This window comes from Macrobrachium nipponense, chromosome 1 (assembly GCF_015104395.2).
Source record: "Macrobrachium nipponense isolate FS-2020 chromosome 1, ASM1510439v2, whole genome shotgun sequence".
In the NCBI taxonomy this organism is placed as follows: Eukaryota; Metazoa; Arthropoda; class Malacostraca; order Decapoda; family Palaemonidae; genus Macrobrachium; species Macrobrachium nipponense.
Window position 1 is genome coordinate 202,602,610 of NC_087200.1, and position 19,669 is coordinate 202,622,278.

The following is a 19,669-nucleotide window of genomic DNA, read 5'->3' on the forward strand; positions in this document are numbered from 1 at the left end:
AACCACCTGTGCGTACGACCTGACTGGTCGAGAACCGTGCCTGGTACGTACGACGACGTGGTGGGATCCTGAAGGGCGCACCCCTCACGATCACTCCTCAATACCTCGCCCCTCCCGGTGTAACCCGAGGAGGTTGAAGGTATGGGAGAGGCAGACCTGACGCTCCCTCCTCGCTCGCTGGCAGAACCAGCGGGCTTGGAAGACTGCAGGCGATCGCCAACCCGCGGTGGCGATCGAGCTGCAGACCTAGTCGAGCCGTCTCGCTGTGGAGAACGGCTGGACCGAGAACAGCGGCCCCGGTCTCGTGTGTCAGAGGAGCTGGTGCTGGTCGCCGTACCGATCGCTCTCTGTGAGAGTGACGGTCAGGCGACCGGCGAGCTCCACTGTCACGGTGAGATCGGTGCGTATCCTCACGGTGCGTCAGTTCGCTGGTACCAGCCGTGGCTGGTGCCGGCGAACGGGGGGACCTCTCCTAGCCTCAGCCCGTGGCCGGTCATGGACCGTCACGTCCGCCCGGGTAGCCAACTGCTCGCCGCGAGAGCGGAGAGCTGGTCTGGTGAGAGTCGCGTGAGCGGCTGTCCACCAGTCTTCCGCTCCGTGCCGTGAACCTGACGCTGAGCGGACTCAGAGGTCTGGTTCTTGGCTGTACGGTCGCTGTTAGGCGACCGTACACTCGGTACCTCTCGCGAACGAGAGGCCGAGACGGACCCTGCTGCTGTGGCCGAACCACTGACAGCAGGTGAGGAAGTGCCGGTGTTAGCCGGCACTCCTCTGGTCCCCGTAGTCTTCTTCCTTGCGGAAGAAGAGACGGGTCCTGCCCCCGAAGGAGCAGGGTGACCAGCGGAAGAACCCCCCGTCTCACCAGAGCGAGACGGGCCCTTAGAAGTTCCCGAAGGAGACTTCTTAGGGGGGGGGGGGGCGGGGGGGGGAGGCGACCTTCTTCTTCTTCGGCGGGGGAGCCTTAGAAGAAGAAGGGGAAGAGGCGGCAGACGACGACGACGACGAAGAAGACGATGAAGACGACGACGACACCTTCCTCCTCTTCTTCTTCTTCTTCGTCAACCTCCTCAGGACCGACGTCAGATCTGTCATCCAGAGCGGAGCCGGGGCTGCTGTTGCCGAAGCAACAGGGCCCGGACGCACCTGTCCGAACAGATCAGCATCGGGAGCAGCGGCGCCAGGAACAGGAACAACGTCAGCAGGTGCAGGCATCACAGGAACGGCAGAAGAGACAGCAGGAGCAGGTACAGGAACGGCAGCAGTGGTCAACGTCACGTCCGTGGACAGCAGCTGGGCAGGTACGGCAGGTACGGCAGACTGTATAGGCGGTCCAGATGGGCGGACGCCAGCGGCACAGACATCCTAGGTACCGGTGGGAGGTCCAGGGGCGAGCTCTTCGGGCACACGAAGTCCGGTCGCGGCAGCACGGCAAACCCAGGTGGCGGCATCACACTCCCCCGAGTTACGGCGACTGGCCCCTGCACCGATGTAGTGGGTGTCACAGAGACCGCGTGCGTGTACACCAGGTGAGGAGGTGAAGCGTAGCCGGGTGTTGTAAGGGTCGTGGTGGTGGTCGTGACCGTCGCATGGGTGACCGCCACGGAGCCAGCGAGATGGTAGAGCAGCCCCTGGACACTCGGCACGCCCTGCAGCCCCAACGATGCCCCACAACCTGTCCGAGGTCATCCTTCGCGGCAACCGCACCTGAGGAGGCAAAAGTCGGGTGATTAGGGGGATCCTCTACCCGCTCGCGCGAAGACGAACGGATAGAGGACCCAGAGTACAAACTCGACGTCAGGGTATCTAGCGCCCTCCTCCACACTCGACAAGTCAGGAGAGGAGAAGGACCTAGAAACCCCCCCCGAAGGGGAAGGCGCGAGACGTGGAAGTTGAGCGGGCGGCAGGAAAGAAGACGAAGTGTCCGTCACCAAAGGAGTCGCGGGAGAGCTTTCCGACGACTCCCTTTGCAGGCCTTCGCTTCTTCCTGCCCTCATACAAAGTCCACTGCGCCTCCGACCAATTATTGCAACATCACAAGGCTCGGCTCGGGTGCATTCGCGCCCCCGACACCGAGCACACAAAATATGAGGTCTATCTCCGGGAAAGAGCGGAACTTCCCGCATTTACGCCCTTCGGTACCCGGCATAGTCTCCGTGGGTAGCGAGGCGAGGAGATTCCATCATTAATCAATAACACTTCAAATAATATGAAAAGAGAGAAATGATTGTACTTACAATGAATTCTTTCATACACAAACACAACCATATACTCAAGAAAGCAAACGACGAGAAGCGGGCAGAGAGCGTCGAACACACACGTTCACGTCGCTGTGAGGCCGAAAGCAAAAGTGATTTGTTTACCTCCCACGTCGCGCGCCGCGCGCCTGTCGGACAAGCAGTTAACTACAGAACCCCTTGTTCGAAAGCTTACGACCTATCCAGCTGCCGCTAGTACCTTCCTATTGTAAAGGACCGAAGGTTTGTATGCCGTGTCGGAACAAATAATTGAAGGTTGTAGCTTTTCTCATTTTTGAAATATTTGCATATAAATCACGATAAATAGAAAAAAAAAAACCACGTTTCGGTCAACTTTGACTCTACCGAAATGGTCGAAAAACGCAATTGTAAGCTAAAACTCTTACAGTCTAGTAATAATCAGTCATTTATCTTCATCTTGAAACAAATTTTGAAGTCTCTAGCAAAATATTTAGATTTATGGTGAATTTAAAAAAAAAAACAAAAAAAAAAAAATCTTTCCTTCCCTCCCGCGGATTCTCCGCCACAAATCTCCGAAATGCGTACGTCCCATTCTCGAATATTTGCTCCGTTTCATATTAGGCATTTCATAGAGTTTTATTGAAAATGTGTGCAATTTCATGTAGAATAAAACGAAAATATTTGAAGGTTGTAGCTTTTCTTATTTCCGAAATAATTGCATATAAAAAATGTTATTGTTATAATACAATTAAATTTGTTCATACTTACCTGTCATTTCTGATGTCCGACAGAATTTCAAAACTCGCGGCACACGCAGTGGGCGGCCAGGTGATAGTACCCATTCCCGCCGCTGGGAGGCGGATATCAGGAACTATTCCCATTTTCTATTCATATTTTATCAATGCCACTGTCTCCTGAGGGGAGGAGGTGGGCACTCTAATTATATATATCTGCCAGGTAAGTATGAACAAACTTAATTGTATTATAACAATAACATTTTGTTCATGCAACTTACCTGACAGATATATATATAGCTGAATCCCACCTTCGGGATGGTGGGAAGAGACAGAATAGGATTTGTAGGAAACTAAATTAAGTAAATGATGTACACCGGGTTCCTCACCTGTTAGCAAAGTAGAACTCTGTGATTACTGTCACTTAAGCCTGCTTCTGCTTAATCAGAGTTGCCAGACAGGTGAGACCTGTAGTGCTGGTGCGCTCTGGATGCTCTGTCAACGGGGACGTGACCTCAACTTGACAAGACCATCGAACCATACATATGAGGGCTATGAAGCAACTGACCACCACCTGACCAACTAGCCAAAGACCCCTGAAACACTAAACTAGAGATGGGAGATCTTCACACAAGACTCGCCAAAAACCAAAAAAACAACAATTAAAAAACTAACCTAAAACATAACTAAGGGATAGGGAAAGAGCTACTTCCAGCCCCCAAGACTGTGTCAGCAAAAAATTATGGCCCAAGAGAATTGCAGTCGTCATAAATCGTTCTCACATGCCCTTAGTAATGTGAGGCGAAAACAGAATTGCTCCTCCAAAAGGTGCCATCAAGAACGTCCTTGATTGACATGTTCTTTGGAAGGCAAGAGAGGTAGCGACAGCTCTGACTTCGTGAGCTTTCACTCGCAAGAGGCTCAAATCAGTCTTCTGGCAAGATGAATGAGCCTCTTTAATGACGTCCCTCAGAAAGAAAGCCACAGCATTCTTAGATAAAGGTAATTCCGATCTCTTCACAGAGCACCAGAGATTACCTGAGGGACCTCTTACCTCTTTAGTTCTATGAACATAGAACTTGAGAGCCCTGACAGGGCACAGGACACTCTCTGGTTCTTGGCCCACCAGACTTGACATACCCTTGATTTCCAAGCTTTTCGGCCAAGGGTTAGACGGGTTCTCATTCTTGCAAGAAAGTTGGACAGAATTTCAAAAACTCACGGCACACGCAGTGGGCGGCCAGGTGGTAGTACCCATTTCCCGCCGCTGGGAGGCGGATATCAGGAACCATTCCCATTTTCTCATCATATTTTATCAATGCCACTGTCTCCTGAGGGGAGGAGGTGGGCACTCTAATTATATATATCTGGCAGGTAAGTATGAACAAAACTTAATTGTATTATAACAATAACATTTTGTTCATGCAACTTACCTGACAGATATATATATAGCTGAATCCCACCTTCGGATGGTGGGAAGAGACAGAATAGGATTTGTAGGAAACTAAATTAAGTAAATGATGTACACCTTGGTTCCTCACCTGTTAGCAAAGTAGACTCTGTGATTACTGTCACTTAAGCCTGCTTCTGCTTAATCAGAGTTGCCAGCCAGGTGGAGACCTGTAGTGCTGGTGCGCTCTGGATGCTCTGTCAACGGGGACGTGACCTCAACGTGACAAGACCATTGAACCATACATATGAGGGCTATGAAGCAACTGACCACCACCTGACCAACTAGCCAAAGACCCCCTGTAACACTAAACTAAGAGATGGGAGATCTTCACACAAGACTCACCAAAATCCAAAAACACAACAATTAAAAAACTAACCTAAAACCTAACTAAGGGATAGGGAAAGAGCTACTTCCAGCCCCCAAGACTGTGTCTGCAGAAACGTATGGCCCAAGAGAATTGCAGTCGTCATAAAATCGTTCTCACATCCCTTAAGTAATGTGAGGCGAAACAGAATTGCTCCCTCCAAAAGGTGCCATCAAGAATGTCCTTGATTGACATGTTCTTTTGGAAGGCAAGAGAGGTAGCGAACAGCTCTGACTTCGTGAGCTTTCACTCGCAAGAGGCTCAAATCAGTCTTCTGGCAAGATGAATGAGCCTCTTTAATGACGTCCTTCAGAAAGAAAGCCACAGCATTCTTAGATAAAGGTAATTCCAGTCTCTTCACAGAGCACCAGAGATTACCTGAGGGACCTGTTACCTCTTTAGTTCTATGAACATAGAACTTGAGAGCCCTGACAGGGCACAGGACTCTCTCTGGTTCTTGGCCCACCAGACTTGACATACCCTTAATTTCAAGCTTTTCGGCCAAGGGTTTAGACGGGTTCTCATTCTTTGCCAAGAAGTTGGACTCAAAGAGCAGACAGCGTTGTATCCTTTGAAGCCCACTAGATGACTAAAAGCTTGGATTTCACTAACTCTCTTCGCCGTCGCCAGAGAAGTTAGGAAAAGAGCCTTCCTTGTCAAGTTCCGAAGAGACGCTGATTGAAGAGGTTCAAACGGACTTGACATCAAAAGCCTAAGACTATCGTCAAGGTTCCATGAAGGCGGTCTCGCTTGAGGAATGTTCGAGGGTCTCGAAAGATTTCAAGAGATCATGAAGATCCTTGTTGTCAGAAAGGTCCAGGCCTCTGTGCCTAAAAACCGCTGACAACATGCTCTTGTATCCCTTAATGGTCGGGACTGCTAATTTCTGCACGTTCCTAAGAAAAAGCAGAAAATATGCTATCTGGTTCACAGAGGTCGTGGAAGAGGAAACTCCCTCCTTTTTACACCATGCCCTGAAGGAAGCCCACTTTGATTGATAGACAGCTCTTGTAGATGCTCGTCTTGCATTTGCGATTGCTCTCGCAGCTGCTTTCAAAAAACCTCTCGCTCTGGCCAACTTTTCGATAGTCTGAACGCAGTCAGACCCAGAGCGGAAAGGTTTTGGTGATACCTTTCGAAGTGAGGCTGTTTGAGTAGATCTCTCCTCCAGGGCAACGTCCTTGGGAAGTCTACAAGGAAAGACATGACCTCCGTGAACCATTCTCTCGCTGGCCACATAGGGGCGATCAGGGTCAACCTCGTCCCTTCTGAAGCCGCCAACTTCCTCAGGACTTCCCCCATGATCTTGAATGGAGAAGGCATACAGGTCTAGGCCCGTCCAACTCCAGAGCAATGAGTCCACAGCGATTGCTCCTGGATCCAGGACCGGGGAGCAATACAGAGGAAGTCTCTTCGTCCTCGACGTCGCGAATAGGTCGACCAGAGGACGTCCCCACAACTTCCAAAGTTCTTGACACACGTCTTTGTGCAAGATCCACTCCGTCGGCAGGATTTGGTCCTGTCGACTGAGAAGGTCCACCCTGACGTTCTGCACTCCTGCTATGAATCTTGTCAGGATCGTGATCTTCTTCACCTTTGCCCACAGCAGAATCTCCTTTGCCAGGTGAAACAAAGCCCGGGAGTGTGTTCCTCCCTGATTCTTCAAATACGCGACGGCTGTGGTGTTGTCCGAATTGACTTGAACCACTTTGTTCGTCAATCTTTCTTCGAAGAACTGCAGAGACAGGAAGATCGCTGCAAGTTCTTTGACATTGATGTGCCAGACTGCCTGTTCCCCTCTCCAGGAGCCTGACACTTCTTCCCCTCCTAGTGTTGCTCCCCAGCCCGAAATGGAAGCGTCTGAAAACAACACTAGGTCGGGGCTCAGAAGACTTAGGGATAAGCCCTCCTGTAGCTTTTGGTATCGAGCCACCATCTTAGATGGCTCTTTATCGACTCTGAGATCTTCAAGATTGCATTGAGATCGTCCTTGCCTTCCATTCGTCCGCAAGGAAAAACTGGAGAGGCCTGAGGTGGCAGTCTTCCCCAAGGAAACAAACCTTTCCAGCGAGGAAATGGTGCCCAGCAGACTCATCCATTCCCTCGCCGAGCAACTTTCTTTCCCCAAGAAGGCTGAGATTTTCTCTAAGCCTAGCTGCTGACGTTCCTGGGACGGAAACGCTCGAAAAGCCACTGAATCCATCTGAATCCCCAGATACACGATGGACTGTGTCGGGGTCAGATGCGACTTTTCGAGGTTGACAAGAAGTCCCAGGGACTTCGCTAAGGCTAACGTTAACTGAAGGTCCTTCAGACAATTTTCTCTCGACGACGCTCTGATAAGCCAATCGTCGAGGTAAAGGGAAACTCTTATCCCTGAAGAGTGTAGCCACCTCGCCACATTCTTCATGATGACGGTGAAAACCATCGGAGCCGTGGTCAGGCCGAAACAAAGGGCTCTGAACTGCCACACTTTGTTGCCTAAAACGAATCTTAGGTATTTTCTTGAAAGAGGGTGGATTGGAACGTGAAAGTATGCGTCCTGCAGGTCTAAGGACACCATCCAGTTGCCCGGTCTCAAGGCTCCCAGAACAGACTGAGGCGTCTCCATCTTGAATTTGATCTTTTCTACAAAAGATTGAGCCTGCTACATCTAGGACTGGACGCCACAACCCGACGACTGCTTTGGTACTAGGAAAATCCTGTTGTAAAAACCTGGAAGACCCCAGGTCCGCGACTTGTTCCACCGCTCTTTTTTCTCGATCATTTGTTGTAAAAGATCGAACAAAACTCGTTTCTTTTCTCCCTGACATGACGGAGAAAGGTCTCTGGGAGTCGTGGAAAGAGGAGGAGGATCCAAAAAGGGGATCTTGTACCCCTGCTCCATGATCTTGAGGGCCACCAAGGGTCCGTATCTCTCTCTCTCCATGCTCCCGCAAAAAGACTTCAGTCTGACTCGACTGGTGTCTGAAGGACATAACTTTCACTTTGATGGCTTGGGTTTAAAGGAAGCTCTTCCTCTTGCAAGCCCTCTCCCTCAAGGAGCTGCTCTCAAGGGAGGAGCCCCACGAAAGGGTTTCACCTTCTTAGGAGGTCGCACAAAAGATGAAGTGGAAGGAACTGCAGGACGTCTCAAGGACTGGGCTAAGGAGGTACTGTGTAGCTTTTTCCTGCAAGCTACTTGCCAGGTCCTTGACCAAAGTCTGGGGGAAGAGATGGCTCGTAAGAGGCGAAAAGAGCAGTTCCGCTTTCTGAGCGGGAGTAACAGATCTAGCTGTGAAGTTACACAGCAAAGCTCTCTTTCTTCAGGAAGGCAGTCCCAAAATGCGAAACAAGCTCCTCCGAACCATCCCTGACGGCCTTGTCCATGCACGATAGCACGCTGGACAGCTCCCCCAAACAGAGAGAATCTGGGCTTCTAGATTGCAGATCTAGAACTCCCAAGCACCAGTCCAAGAAGTTGAAGACTTCGAGAGTCCGTAGCAGTCCTTTCAAATGATGGTCTGTCTCCGTAGGGGTCCAAGACACCTTGGCAGTGGATAAGAGGGACCTCCTCTGAGAATCCACTAAGCTAGAGAAATCCCCTTGAGCTGAAGAAGGGATCCTCACACCCACGTCTCCTTTGGTCTCATACCAATACCCCTTTTCCGCTGAGTCTAGAGGGAGGAAGGGCGAAAGTTGACTTGCCCTGATCCTTCCTTCGCTCCATCCAGTCCTGGACTTGGAAGACGAAAACTGCGAAGGAGGAGACTTGGGAGCTGCTGGCTGAAACTTGTCCCCGAAGGACGAGCGCAACAGCCGCACAAGAACCTTGTAGTCCGATACTGAAGACGCAGAAGAAGGTTCCTCTTCTACCGAGTCAGCAGGACTACTCACTTCTCCTTCTTCCCTAATAGGAATAGGAGACCGCCCCTCCGGAGAGGGCGTACGTCCAGCGGGTCTGGCCTTGATCAAAGACCCCCGTTGCTTAAAAGCAGAAGCCTCATCAAGGCTGCCTTCCTTGCGGCGAACCTTACAGCTCGAAGGAGGCAGAGCGTCTTGACGGCGATGAGCGTCCTTGACGGCGCCCGAGGCCGCCTTACTACCAAGAGAAGCGTCCTTACGCTTCTTACACAATAGAGTAGACTTAGAAGAAAACGTGTCTTTTCTAGCCTCAACTATCTCTTTATAAGGAGACACGTCACTACGAGCGTCCTTGTGCACGTCTTCTTCCTGCTCGGCGTCCTCCGAAGCGTCCTGGAAAGCGTCTTGCTGAGCGTCCTCAAAAGCGTCCTGAGCGTACTCAAAAGCGTCCTGAGCGTCCTCTCGAGCGTCACGGCGAGCAGCCTGCCCATGACGTTGAGAGGGAACGAAAGCGTCCTGACGACCTGCTTTCTTAGCGGGCGAACGAGATCGGCGATTCGCCGAAGGAGACGCAATCGGAGAAAGAGACGAACGAGGAGAGGGAGAAGGAGACTGCTTCGTCCTCTTGACAGGCAGCCTAAGGTCCTTCCTCCGCTTAGGCTCGACTGCTGCTGGGCGAGTCCTCTGAGCCATCAGCGCTGACAAATGGTCCTGAAGGGACAAAAGAATGTTCTTTGTAGGAGAAGAACGAACGAGGGGGGCAGAGGGCAGGCTGATCCTGCGAGAAGACGAGGGGCGAGGGGACGCTCCTTCCTTCTCACAGGTACAGCTACCTGCTTCTCCAGAGAGCGACTGTAGCGCATCTCAGCGTCCTCGCCGGATGACATCCTACCTCTCTCTGAGGCGGAAAGGCGCCATAGCGATACCGGAGAAGAGCGCAAACGAAATTGGCGAGGACAGGACGTGAAGCGTCCTCACAACGAAACGTCCTTTTCAGAGGAAACGAGTCTCTCCGAGCGCTCCACCCTTGCGCGGGGAGGAGGACGCCTCGGAGGACGAAAAATAGTCCTTAAGGATACGTGCCTGTGCGCGCTCCTTGGCAGCCTGGGAACTTGCAATAAGGCCGCCGAAGGGACGCCAGATCGGTGGGGAGCCCCTGTAACCCTCTTGCGGCTTTCGACATATCCGCCTCCCATGCGGCGGGAATGGGTACTACCACCTGCCGCCCACTGCGTGTGCCGCGAGTTTTGAAATTCTGTCGGACGTCAGAAAATACAGCTATATATATACTGTCAGGTAAGTTGCATGAACAAACCATTAGTAGAAAAAAATATAAAACAAAGCATACGACAATGAACGAGGGCAGAGAGCGATGACGAACACGTCCTTCACACCCGCAGCCGAAAGCAAAAGTGGTTCTTCACCTCTCAGGCGCGCGGGCGCGCGCACTGTCGGACAAGCAGTTAACTACCGTTATTCCCTTGTTCGAAGCTTACGACCGTCCAGCTGCCGCTAGCTACTTCCTATTGTTAAAGGACCGAGGGTTGTATTCATGTCGGAACAATTACAGCAGCAGGAGTTCGTCCCATGGCGTCAAAGGTGGCTGCAGTGGAGAAGTTTCAGACACCGACAACCATCAAGGCCCTCCAAGAATTCATCGGGATGGTGAATTATTACCGAAGGTTCATCCCGGACATCGCCCGCACCATGTGCCCTTTGACCAAGGTCCTAAAGGGCAAACCTAAGAAGCTGACATGGGGAGAAGACCAGCATCTCACCTTCACCCAAACCAAGACTTCCCTCAGCACGGCCACCACCCGGCTCACCAGGACCCCGACGCGCCCGACGCTCACCACCCACGCCAGCAACATCGCCATCCTGGGAAACAACTGGTCAACGGAGTCCCGTTTGAGCTTCTGCTGAAGAAGATCAGCGGTTAGGGACTCCGTTGACCAGTTGTTCCAGGATGGCGATGTTGCTGGCGTGGGTGGTGAGCGTCAGGGGCGCGTCGGGGTCCTGGTGAGCCGGGTGGTGGCCGTGCTGAGGGAAGTCTTGGTTTGGGTCAAGGTGAGATGCTGGTCTTCTTCCCATGTCAGCTTCTTAGGTTTGCCCTTTAGGGCCTTGGTCAAAGGGCACATAGTGCGGGCGATGTCCGGGATGAACCTTCGGTAATAATTCACCATCCCGATGAATTCTTGGAGGGCCTTGATGGTTGTCGGTGTCGGGAACTTCTCCACTGCAGCCACCTTTGACGCCATGTCCCCTTCACCATAAGGACGGACCACCAGCCATGGTCCACGCATTCGTCAAGGCAGGCAATGCACTTTCACAAGCACTATCACTAATTTCACCTTCACTCTTACCTTGTTTAAAGGCTGCAAGTTGATCCTTGAGGACTTGCATCTCAGCCGCCATCTTGACAAACTGAGGGTTATCCAAAGCAGCTACAGGTTCTGTTACAGGAGAAGGAGCTACTACCTCAGGAACAGGTTCAACTACTACAGGGGTTGAGGGAACAGAAAGGTCTACGCTAACATCACTTCCAGACCTAGATTTAGATTTAGAAGCCCTCCTGACTTTATCTAACTCCAATCTACGCACGTAGCGTTTCATATCTAACCATTTTTTCATCCAAAACCTCGCATTCTTTACATCTTTTATCCAATGCACATTCAAAATCCCTACACCCCAAACAAACAGTGTGAGGATCCACCGAAGCCTTCGGCAATCTCACTTTACACTCCTCATTCACACACACTCGAAACTGTTTCTGAGACATCGCAACTCAAAGAACAATCAAAAGAATAATCATAAACACAAGCCAAAAAGCGATTGCCATCCACAGAATACGTCACCAATTCATAGAAATACAGCGACACAGGGAAGCGAGCGAAAAACCCGACGGCGGACTAGCAACGATGTTGACAGTCCAACCGGCAGAGATGATCTGAGGAATAGAAAATGGGAATGGTTCCAAGTACCACCCTGTAAGGGTTGTTAACCACCTAACCAAACACCTACCACTCGGCGGTTGCCGCGAGTTTTGAAAAATCTGCCGGACCGATGGAGACTATAGCTATATATATATAACTGCCAGGTAAGTTCTATTCATAAAAATAAGCATTATTTAGAAGGCCAACTCACTTTTCATTATATATATGTCTAACAACAAAATAACCTAAGTCTACAAGGCATCTTCCAAGAAATATTTCATGTAACATGAGTGTAACAGTACTCTCTGAAATGCCAAGACAATGCATGGTGGAACAACGATTTCCAGATTCCAGAGCTTTTGTAAAATAATGAGAAGATGCTAAAAAAGGGAGGAAATGGTGTTCCAAGTGCAATGATAACAGAACCCAGGTTATGTTAAGTGACGTACCATTAATACAAGTGACATGCAGCCTCCCCGCATCCTTGTTCGTAGATGGTACCTGTGCACGTGTAGCTACTCACACTATTGTAGCAATATCCTTGATTAGCAGTACACTGGGCATTAGGGCTACAATCTGAGAGTTTGAGGGAAGATAAAAAGTTCTTTACGTAAAGTTAATCATCACTTCATGTTATTCATACCTGTACACTTCAGCCCTCATCCCTGAAGGAATTATCACTTTACATATAATCCAGACATACAAAAATTTTGTTAGGGTGCAACGTGAGGGGTCTGTGTGTTGACCTTATTATTTTTATTTAAGTTTAAAAAATGACAATAAAGTTAACCAAATAAAAATATCAAAGAGCAAGTTAAAAACATACGAAGCTAGGAACTTTCAGAAAATATAGGCAACTACTGCTACTGCATAGTAGTGTTCCAGAAGTTTAAACCTAGACATATTATCTATACTATAAAGATCTCCTTTTCCATGTGCTTCCAATATTACATAACAAATTACATTAACACTTTTAGTTATCCTAGAAATATATGACTATGCCTTATAAACAATTGAGCAAAAAAATATATCCAGTTCTTCTTCTGTTCTTTATGTGACTCACCCCTCCAACAAGTGCAATTGTTTCCAAGGGAACCTGCTGGTTCAGCTAAGCCATAGCAAGTTCCCCAGTCATCATCTTTCACGCATCTCCCACTGTCTCCTCCACAATCAGGTAATTCAACACAATTATCAGGATCTGGAATGATAACACACCCATGATATCCATAATACACAAAGGAGTATAAACTGAATTAATAATACATTATGTGATAAGCATTTTGTAAAATCTTCAAAATGCAGTGAAGAAAATCCACGCATATTATCCAAATGTTTTGTCTCAAGAAACCCATTGACAGTTACTGTTAACAATATACGTATTTAAATATGAAAGAGGTCTTATATTTTATGAAAATACACAAGGTCTCCTGCTTATTTTCGTGCTACTCTATAAATGCTACTTTGCAATTGTGGTGGATAAAATAACCAAACTTGAATCTTATCAGAAAAAGTTACTCCTTACAGAGACTTTGTGAAAATGTACGAACTATAATCCGAGAACCAAAGGGAAATGGCTCTTTATAAGATTCCTGGTGCTTGAGCCTAACAACAAGTGAAAGAAATTATTGCAGATGCAAAGCAAAGACACTTAGGTACCCATGAAACAACAAGCACAATTTGGTCCATCACACCCTTCGTCATAAGTGATACCATTGCATACATGGCTGCTATTCGTACTGAAGCAGTAACCATTATTGTCTGAACAGATGGTTTTTGGTGAACATCCTGAAACAGCTTTAAGAAATGATACATTTATTTTAATGTGTTCATCAGTTTGTGTAACTTTTCCTACTACACCTATTCCAATTTGGCACAGTGAGATGATAACACAATTACTCAGCAGGAGGATTCTGATTGTCTTTTAATCTGTTGTTTAATCAATGCTAGAAAAAAACTTTGTAGCGAGTACTTCAAGGAGGCCTGTTGATGTTAAACAATGATAGAGTACCTAAAAAAAACTGCATACGATAAATAATGAAAATATACAAATATAATATTGATTATTTACAGTCAATATAGAAAGACGAAAAGACTGATGTTTCAGGGAAATTGGCTATTCTGTATTCTATCCTCACAGTGAAAAAACCCCACTCTGAAGTTTACCTTTTGGCTGGCTGTTTTGTACCTGTACTTATACGTCTTATATTTTGGGTCTCTATCTATGCTTTAAGAGCTATGTTTCTGATCCAGATACTGCAGTTTCTTTTCATTGTTGTTATGAGTGTGTGACTGTTTGCATTGTTGAGTTCATCAATTATGTTTACATATTAACAAAAAGAATGGTAAACATTTTAAACTTGAAATACACAGATATTTTATACTTAAAGTTCTGTGCACAATGTAGATTCTAGTTGTGATACAAGTAAGAGATATCTTTTCAAATAAAGTTCTCTAATTATATCAGTAATATTGTTGTACCTACATTAATGATCTATGATACTGGCCAGATAGACAAGTAAACGTATCACAACTGAGGATCATCTCTATAAAAGAAAACTTTGTCATGATGTATAGGACATTCCATTGATTGTACCCTTCCTTTAGGGGGTTGCATTTAAGTGATCTTCCTTTAGAGGCTTACCTGTTGGATGGCAACAGGTACAGTCATCTCCAAGGCAGTCAGTTGATTCAATTGCACCAACACAGCTACTCCAGTTTGCAGGTTTCATGCAAGATCTCAGCGGTGTGGTTGGTATGGTATTTGCGTCCCACCTTGGTGGTCGCGTGTTCGATTCTCGGCCATTCCTTCGAGGAGTGAGAGATGTGTATTTCTGGTGATAGAAGTTCACTCTCGACGTGGTTCGGAAGTCACGTAAAGCCATTGGTCCCGTTGCTGAATAACCACTGGTTGCATGCAACGTAAAAGCACCATACAACAACAACCACCACTGTTCTCGCAGTCAAGTAACAGAACACAGAGGGAAGTATATGAAAAGGTCAACAACAGTTTAAGCACTGTTCATACACAGAAGTAATTGCTAAACGTTTCAAGTACCGTGTAGGAGTGAAATATGGTCACTTAACATGACTCCCTCAGGAATACACTGCAAAAATCGACTTGTATATAGAATACATTGAGATTTGTGTCCAATGTGGTTTAAGAATGATAGGCTTTATGCAGAAGACTGTGTGACATTCCAGCTTAACCTTTGTACAAAAACATAGTAATTACACTAACTTCAGACATCAAAAGAACCTAAGTACAAAACTATACAACTGATTAACCAAAATTTTAATGGTTCCAGTGTTCGAAAAATAAAGATATGAAATTCTTAACAAATGAGAAACTGCTACTTCAATTACAAAGAAAATGAAGCATCAGTGAAGTGACATACCATTAATACAACAGTGACATGCAGCAACAGCCTTCATTAGCAGTACACTGGGCATTAGGGGTACAATCTGAGGGAAGATAAACATTTCTTCAAGTATATATTATCATCATTTCACATTATTCATATTATTGCATTCAATCCTGGATCCTTGCAGCAGTCATTAAAAATGTATATATAACACTGACATACAAAATTTTTTTTAAGGTTTGTAACATAGATATAGAGAGGAGAGACTGGACAGACAAGCGACGATCGCGTGCACATAAGGAACCATTGTTATGTGATGACTGCCAGAGATGGCATCAGTATCAACTGTAAAGACCAGCGGCAAAAAAGCCACTTCTGGTAGGCAATGCTGGGTCATCAACTCTGTGAACAAGTTCACAAAAGAGCAGTGGATCTTATTTCACAAATAAGAGACCTATTTTCATTTATGAGAATCTTTATGACTGTTGAAATAACCTCAAGTAAACAGTGTTAGATCGCAGTCAACTTCACTCCTGCTTTTATATCTAATAAAATACGTAATGAATCTTGTAATAAGCTTTTTATTAAAGCAGGGGTGTTGTTTATCCGTGGTATGTGCCTACAGATCGTAAAATATAATTCCAAATGATGAATTGTATAGAATAAAAGTGATTCAGTGTGCTGAAATCCACCTGAAAAGTCAGTGGCATGTAGGGTCACCATCAGTCCATACAACAATGGTTATGCCTGACTGTGTTTCCCACTACTTGCACACAAACAATGTACATAAGCTAGTATCATGAGGCCTAGATCTAGGCCTGCTGCAGTTTTAAGTGTTAATGAAATGTTATGGTAGTGTTAGGGTAAAATACTGAATGGCCAGCCTCTACCGTAGCGTGACCTCCTTCCCGAAAGAGTACTTTAACATGACCTGTAACCCAGGATAGACATTTGTCAAGAGCCAGCGTCCGTCGAAACAATACCGCAAGACCTCTTATTTCCTCTCGAAGTAAGTGTTTTCTCTCAAGTCACAAATTAATGCCGTAATTTCCAATTTTCATGAAGGTGGTTGTGCTATGGTAGAGGTGGCCACCAGGTGGCCATTCGGTATTTTAGCTTATCTAGTACATGTTATCAATAAGTTCTCAAACGTGGTATGGAGAGGACTCCGCTGAAATTTAACGATAATTGGTTCTGCCTCTAGAGTAAAACAGGACTGTACATTTATGGTGGAAAGAAAGCCAAATAACGTCGACAAATTGGTCAACTATATTGCGCAAGTGTATACAAACTAGTACAGCAGGCAAATTAAAATTTTTATTTCTACATGTAGTACACATTGTCATTGGTAAATGCTGCAAAGATAATTTACCATTCATTAAAGACTGCTGAGAAAATAACCATATTGTAGCTGCCATATCTACAAAACTTTATGGCTTAACTGTAGAAGAAATATACCACCAAAATTAAATATTTTTACTTCTGCATACAGTACATATTGTATATAGTAAATGGTGTATAAATCATTGGACAGTCTTGGTGGAGATCTGAGAAAACACGTTTTTAAAAAGAGTACAGGGTTTCCCATAAGATTGTATGGGTTTGCACTATTGTTTACATAAGAATTATCACATAGAAATGGTGCCAGGCTGTGTACATCACAGACTGCCTTGGCTGTTGTACGGTGTTCAATCTCTCCTCTCTATATCTATGGTTTGTAATGTAAGAGGTTCGGTGTGCTGTCATTCCTGTTTCGCTCAAGTTAAAATAAATTATAATTAAATTAACCTGATATAAATATCAGAGAGTAAGTTACAGAAAAGCACAAAAAACTAAGAAACTTTGACCAATATAGGGAACTATTGAGTAATACTATTTTTTTAACATTTTAAACTTGAATGTATATTGTATATACTACAAAGCACAATTTATCACACACTTACACACACACACACATATATATACAGGCAGTCCCCGGGTTACGACGGGTTCGGGTTACGACGTTCCGAGGTTAAGGCGCTTCTCAATTATATTAATCAGACATTATTTCCAGGGTTACGACTCCTACAATGTTCATCTGGCAGATGAAATATGACACTAAAAATGCAAAATAATCAGTATTTGAAGGTTTTTTTTGATGAAAAATGCAATAAGAATGCAGTTTACATAGTTTTCAATGCGCCCAAAGCATTAAAAGTAAGGTATTCTTAGAATTTTGGACAATGTTCCGGCTTACGACGATTTTGTGTGTGTCATTTTGATAGCATTATCATGGGCTCTAAATTTCAAATAAAATGGTTAAATAACATTAAAATAGTCATATACACGAAATCTATATAAATACATATCTACATAAACACACATATAGATAGATAGATAGATAAGCAGATAGATAGATTGGATAAACAGATAGATGCATGAATGTATGCTTTATGAATAAATTCTGCAAAAAAACATCATGCCCAGTTCTTCTACTGTAGTTCATGTGACTCACCCTTGCAACATGTGCAATTGTTTCCAAAACAACCTGCTGGTTCAGCCAAGCCATAGCAAGCTCCCCAGTCACCATCTTGGACACATCTCCCGCTGTCTCATCCACATTCAGGTAATTCAACACAGTTATCAGGATCTGAAAAGACAGATTGCCATAATGTCACTGTTATGCGTATGGAATGTTGGGAAATAATTCCTTCTACATTGAAAATGCTTTGACAGGAATCCATTTTGAGCTACAGTATATATTATGTATAAAGAATAAAATAGAATAAAAATCGAATATACACTTTAGGCCAAAAGCCAAGCGGTGGGACCTATGAGCTCATTCAGTGCTGAAATGGAAATTACGTAACAGAAAAGAGGTCTGAAAGGTGTAAAAAGAAAACCTCACAGTTGCACCATGAATCGATTGTTAGGAGAGGGTGAATAGTAAGATGGAAGAAAGAGAATGTGAACGGAGATACAATAAAAAATATTATATATATAAGAATGGATGAAAATGTTTTCTGCTTTCTGAACAAAAGCAGTCTTACTATATAGATGCTGCTGTGCAGCTTTGGGTAAACTAGGCGAGTGACGACAACAAAGGTGAGCACTGGGACGGCCACAGGGAAAGGATTGGTAGTAGCACATCTGTCCCAGAGGGAAAAGAAATAACTGCTATGTGAAGCCACATAGTGCACAGTTCGGTCCATCACACCCATCGGCATAGACAGTTCCGCCGCAAGTGTGATTACTTGTGGTGTCGAGGGAGTAGCCTTCATTGTCCAAACAGATGGGTTTTGGTGTACAAACTGAGGACACATCGACATAATAATTATTACAATGCCAATGCAATGACAGATCTTTGAAGGATTCTCTATACATTGTGGAATTTGAGCAGCACTAAACACACCAAAATGGAAACACCATTAGATGTTAGCAGTGAACATTTCAAAGAATCTTAAGTCATGTTTGGGGATTTAAAAGACCTTCTAAAAACTGACGACATAAACAGCCAGTTCTAATTCACTTCGAATAAGAAAAAACCTGATTTTCATTTGGATTTCTAACTGGTAGCTCATGGGATATGTTGTGATGCAACCACAGAAAGTTTTCTCCATTTTCACCAAAGATGACAACCATTCCTTCTTTTATTTCATCCTTTCAGAATACATCATGACAGGGAATATAATGCTAATTTAAAATCAAAACTAATAAAATGATATTGTTATTTTACAATAAAGTTTTGTACATACTTACCTGGCAGATATATACTTAGCTTACGTCTCTGACGTCACAACAGAATTCAAAACTCGCGGCAAACGCGACAGGTAGGTCAGGTGATCTACCCTACCCGCCGCTGGGTGGCGGGTGTATGAACCAATCCACCTTTCCAGTCATATTTTCCCTTCCACCTGTCTCCTGAGGGGAGGCTGGGAGGGCCATCAATCGTATATATCTGCCAGGTAAGTATGTACAAAACTTTATTGTAAAATAACAATATCATTTTTGTACATGAACTTTCCTGTCAGATATATACTTAGCTGATTGACACCCTTGGTGGAGGGAAAAAGACAGAGCTAACAAGGAAAAAGGGGAAACAACATCTGTTGTAGGATACTAACAATCCTTGGTTCTTACCTGATAAGGCTGAAGACTTCATAGGTACTGTCTATAAGTCTGCATAGCCCGAAGAGCTACAGCGAGGGCGTGACCTACAGCTGAAAAGACTCTTTGGGTCTACCGAAGGGATTTGATATCCGCTTAGTCAGTAGAATCCAAGTCGTATCATGTCAACGGGGATTCGCCCTCTTAAATGACAGAGCCTCACCACTACCAATGCAGGGAGCTCTAACACAAACCAGATCACCTAACCATTCTAATGTTAGTAGTACGAATAGAAAGAGATGCCTACCCGCATCCTCTTTCCAACAACCATAAAAAACACAATACAAATAACAAGGGAAAAATTTACAAAGGATGTGCTTCAGCCCTCCCTGCCCAGCACCGAATCCGCCGATACGTACGGCCTAACGCGAAGCACTTTTCATACGTAATCTTGACGTCTCTAAGGTAGTGGGTTCGCGAATACTGAATTGCATCTCCAGAATGTAGCTTTCATCAGATTTCTGGAGTGACATATTCTTGCTGAAAGCCAAGGACCGTTATGCAATGGCTCTTACCTCGTGCGCCTTGACTTTCAAAAGCTTGAACTGATCCTCACCGCAAGCCATATGTGCTTCCTTCACTAGACTTCTAATAAAGAAGGACAAAGCATTTTTAGAC

General features: G+C 45.6%; 3 protein-coding genes across 22 annotated transcripts in view; 1 reads left to right on the forward strand and 2 right to left on the reverse strand.

Moving 5' to 3' along the window:
- LOC135220022 (uncharacterized) overlaps positions 1-19,669 on the reverse strand; it is an 875,986-nt gene that overhangs the window by 805,572 nt on the left and 50,745 nt on the right. The window contains exons 4-6 of one of the 6 annotated variants that reach the window (XM_064257338.1): positions 13,200-13,337; positions 12,607-12,741; positions 11,249-12,119 (exon numbers count right to left, since the gene is read on the reverse strand). The exons of the other annotated variants lie outside the window; for them this stretch is intronic. Of the exons in view, the coding sequence (XP_064113408.1) occupies positions 11,995-12,119; positions 12,607-12,741; positions 13,200-13,337 (398 nt within the window). The 3' untranslated portion in view covers positions 11,249-11,994. Of the gene's footprint in view, positions 1-11,248; positions 12,120-12,606; positions 12,742-13,199; positions 13,338-19,669 lie in introns of those variants that run through there. 6 annotated transcript variants of the gene reach the window in all.
- LOC135220025 (CD209 antigen-like protein E) overlaps positions 1-19,669 on the forward strand; it is a 677,021-nt gene that overhangs the window by 437,762 nt on the left and 219,590 nt on the right. The window lies entirely within an intron of this gene.
- The window catches only part of LOC135220027 (CD209 antigen-like protein E), a 596,816-nt gene that overhangs the window by 392,412 nt on the left and 184,735 nt on the right, over positions 1-19,669 (reverse strand). The window lies entirely within an intron of this gene.